The sequence below is a fragment of the Malurus melanocephalus genome, unplaced genomic scaffold (genome assembly GCF_030028575.1).
Source record: "Malurus melanocephalus ecotype Western Australia unplaced genomic scaffold, MMel_1.1 scaffold_107, whole genome shotgun sequence".
Taxonomy (NCBI): domain Eukaryota; kingdom Metazoa; phylum Chordata; class Aves; order Passeriformes; family Maluridae; genus Malurus; species Malurus melanocephalus.
Window position 1 is genome coordinate 2162980 of NW_026623339.1, and position 2546 is coordinate 2165525.

General features: G+C 58.6%; 1 protein-coding gene across 1 annotated transcript in view; it reads left to right on the forward strand.

The window, feature by feature from the left end:
• Window positions 1-2546, forward strand: part of RTKN (rhotekin) — a 16624-nt gene that overhangs the window by 11999 nt on the left and 2079 nt on the right. Inside the window, exon 8 of the mRNA XM_057369367.1 lies at window positions 2265-2396. Coding sequence (XP_057225350.1) covers window positions 2265-2396 — 132 coding nt within the window. The remainder of the gene's footprint in view (window positions 1-2264; window positions 2397-2546) is intronic.

Genomic DNA, 2546 nt, shown 5'->3' on the forward strand with positions numbered 1-2546 from the left:
AACGGGAATGGGAATGGGATCGGGAGTGGGATCGGGAACGGAATCGGGAATGGGAGAGAGGAGTGGGATCAGGGGGCGGAATAAAGGGGTGGGATGTGTCAACAGCCCCACAGTGACAAGGACACTGCGGCTGCAGGTGAGGGACCGGGGTGGCACCAGGAACGGGATCGGGAACGGGATCGGAATGGGATCGGGAACGGCACTGGGAACAGCACCGGGAAAGGGATCGGGAACGGGACTGGGAACAGGAGAGAGGGGTGGGATAGGGGGGCGGGATAAAGGGGTGGAGTGGGGTAAAGGGATGGGGTGTATTAACAGCTCCACAGTGACAGGGACACTGCAGCTGCAGGTGAGGGACTGGGGTGGCACCGGGAATGAGAATGGGATCAGGAACGGGAACGGGACCGGGAATGGGAACGGGAATGGGCTAGGGAACAGGATTGAGAATGGGATCAGGAATGGCACTGGGAATGGGATCGGGGACGGGATCGGGAATGGGATCAGGAACGGGATTGGGAATGGCACCAGGAATGGAATAGGAAATGGGATCAGGAATGGGATCGAGGATGGGAGAGAGGGATCGGGGAATGGGATAAAGGGGTGGAGTGGGATAAAGGGATGGGATGTGTTAACAGCCCCACAGTGAATGGGACACAGTGGCTGCAGGTGAGGGACCGGGATGGCACCGGGAACAGGAATAGGATCGGGATCAGGAATGGGATCGGGAACGGCACTGGGAATGGGATTGGGAATGGGATCGGGAAGGGAAACGGGAATGGGATCGGGAACGACACCAAGAGTGGGAGAGAGGGGTGGCATAGAGGGATGGGATAAAGGATTGGAGTGGGGTAAAGGGATGGGATGTATTAACAGAACCACAGTGACAGGGACACTGCAGCTGCAGGTGAGGGACTGGGGTGGCACCGGGAACGGGAACGGGATTGGAATGGGATCAGGAGTGGGATCGGGAATGGGATCGGGAATGGGATCAGGAGTGGGATCGGGAATGGGATCGGGAATGGGATCGGGAGTGGGATCGGGAACGGGATCGGGAATGGGATCGGGAGTGGGATCGGGAACGGGATTGGGAATGAGAGAGAGGGTGGGATAGGCGGGCGGAATAAAGGGGTGGGATGTTTCAACAGCCCCACAGTGACAAGGACACTGCGGCTGCAGGTGAGGGACCGGGGTGGCACCAGGAACGGGAATGGGAACGGCACCGGGAATTGGATTGGGAATGGAATCAGGAATGGGATTGGGAGTAGGATTGGGAAGCGGAGAGAGGGGTGGGATAGAGGGATGGATTGCATCACCACCCCCACAGTAAAGGGGTCATTGCAGCTGCAGTGAGGGAATGGGATTGGGAATGGGATATAAGGATGGGATAGAGGGATGGGATAGAGGAATGGGTTGCATTGACACCCCTGTGGTAATTGGGGCCCTGTAGCAGGAGGTGAGGGAATGGGATATGGGGATGGGATATAGGGATGGGATATGGGGATGGAATAGGGGGTGGGATATGGGGATGGGATATGGGAATGGGATAGAGGAGTGGGATAGACGGCTGGAATGTATTGATATCCCTGTAGGAACGGGGACCCTGCAGATGCAGGTGAGGAGAAATTGGGATATGGGATTGGGATGTAAGGATGGGGTGGGATGGGGATGGAGGCAGGAACAGGGATGGGGGTAAAGGTGGGACAGAGACAAATGTGGGACCAAGACCAGGACAGGGATTGGAACAAGGATGGGAAAGGGGAAGGGACAAGGATGGGAGAGGGACAGGAGCGGGGTCAGGATGGGGGTGGAACAGGCACAGTGACAAGGACAGGAACAAGGACAGTGATGGGGACAGACAAGGATGGAGATGGGGACACAGATAARGGGRAATGGGATGGAAAGAGAGATGGGGACAAGGACAAGGATGAGAATGGGAMAGGGACAGGGACAAAGATGGGACACAGAGGAGTGAGATSGGGACAGTGACGGGGTTGGGAACARGAATGGGGACAGACACAAGGGAAGGGACAAGAACAGGGGCAAGGGATGGGAATGGGTTGGGATGAAAACGAGGACAGAGGTACAGATRGGGACAGGGATGGGGACAGGGTGGGTGGTGACACAAACCCTCCTGTCCTTATCCATCCCCAGCAATGGGTCTGGACTGGTGGGGATGGAGCCAGGGGGATCCCTGTATGGGAATGGGTGGGGAATCAGGGGGCACAGCACCCGTGGGTGCTGAYGGTACCGGGGTCTCTCTGCAGGCACCGGGGGCTGAGGGGCCGAGCGGGCCCCCCCTGTTCTGTGTCCTGCGGGGCCCGGGGCTGCTCTGCTACAGCAGCACCAGCGAGGCCGAGACCGGGCAGGAACCCACCCTCACCATCGCTGTCACCAAGGTATGGGGTCACGGGGGGCAGGGAGGGTATGGGGGCACAGGGGGTGTAGGGTTGTGTGGGGGTGTGGGGGATTATGGAGTGTGGGAGTGTGTGAGGGTGTGGGGGGCTATGGGGTTATGGGGTATGGGGGTGTGTGAGGGTATGGAGGAC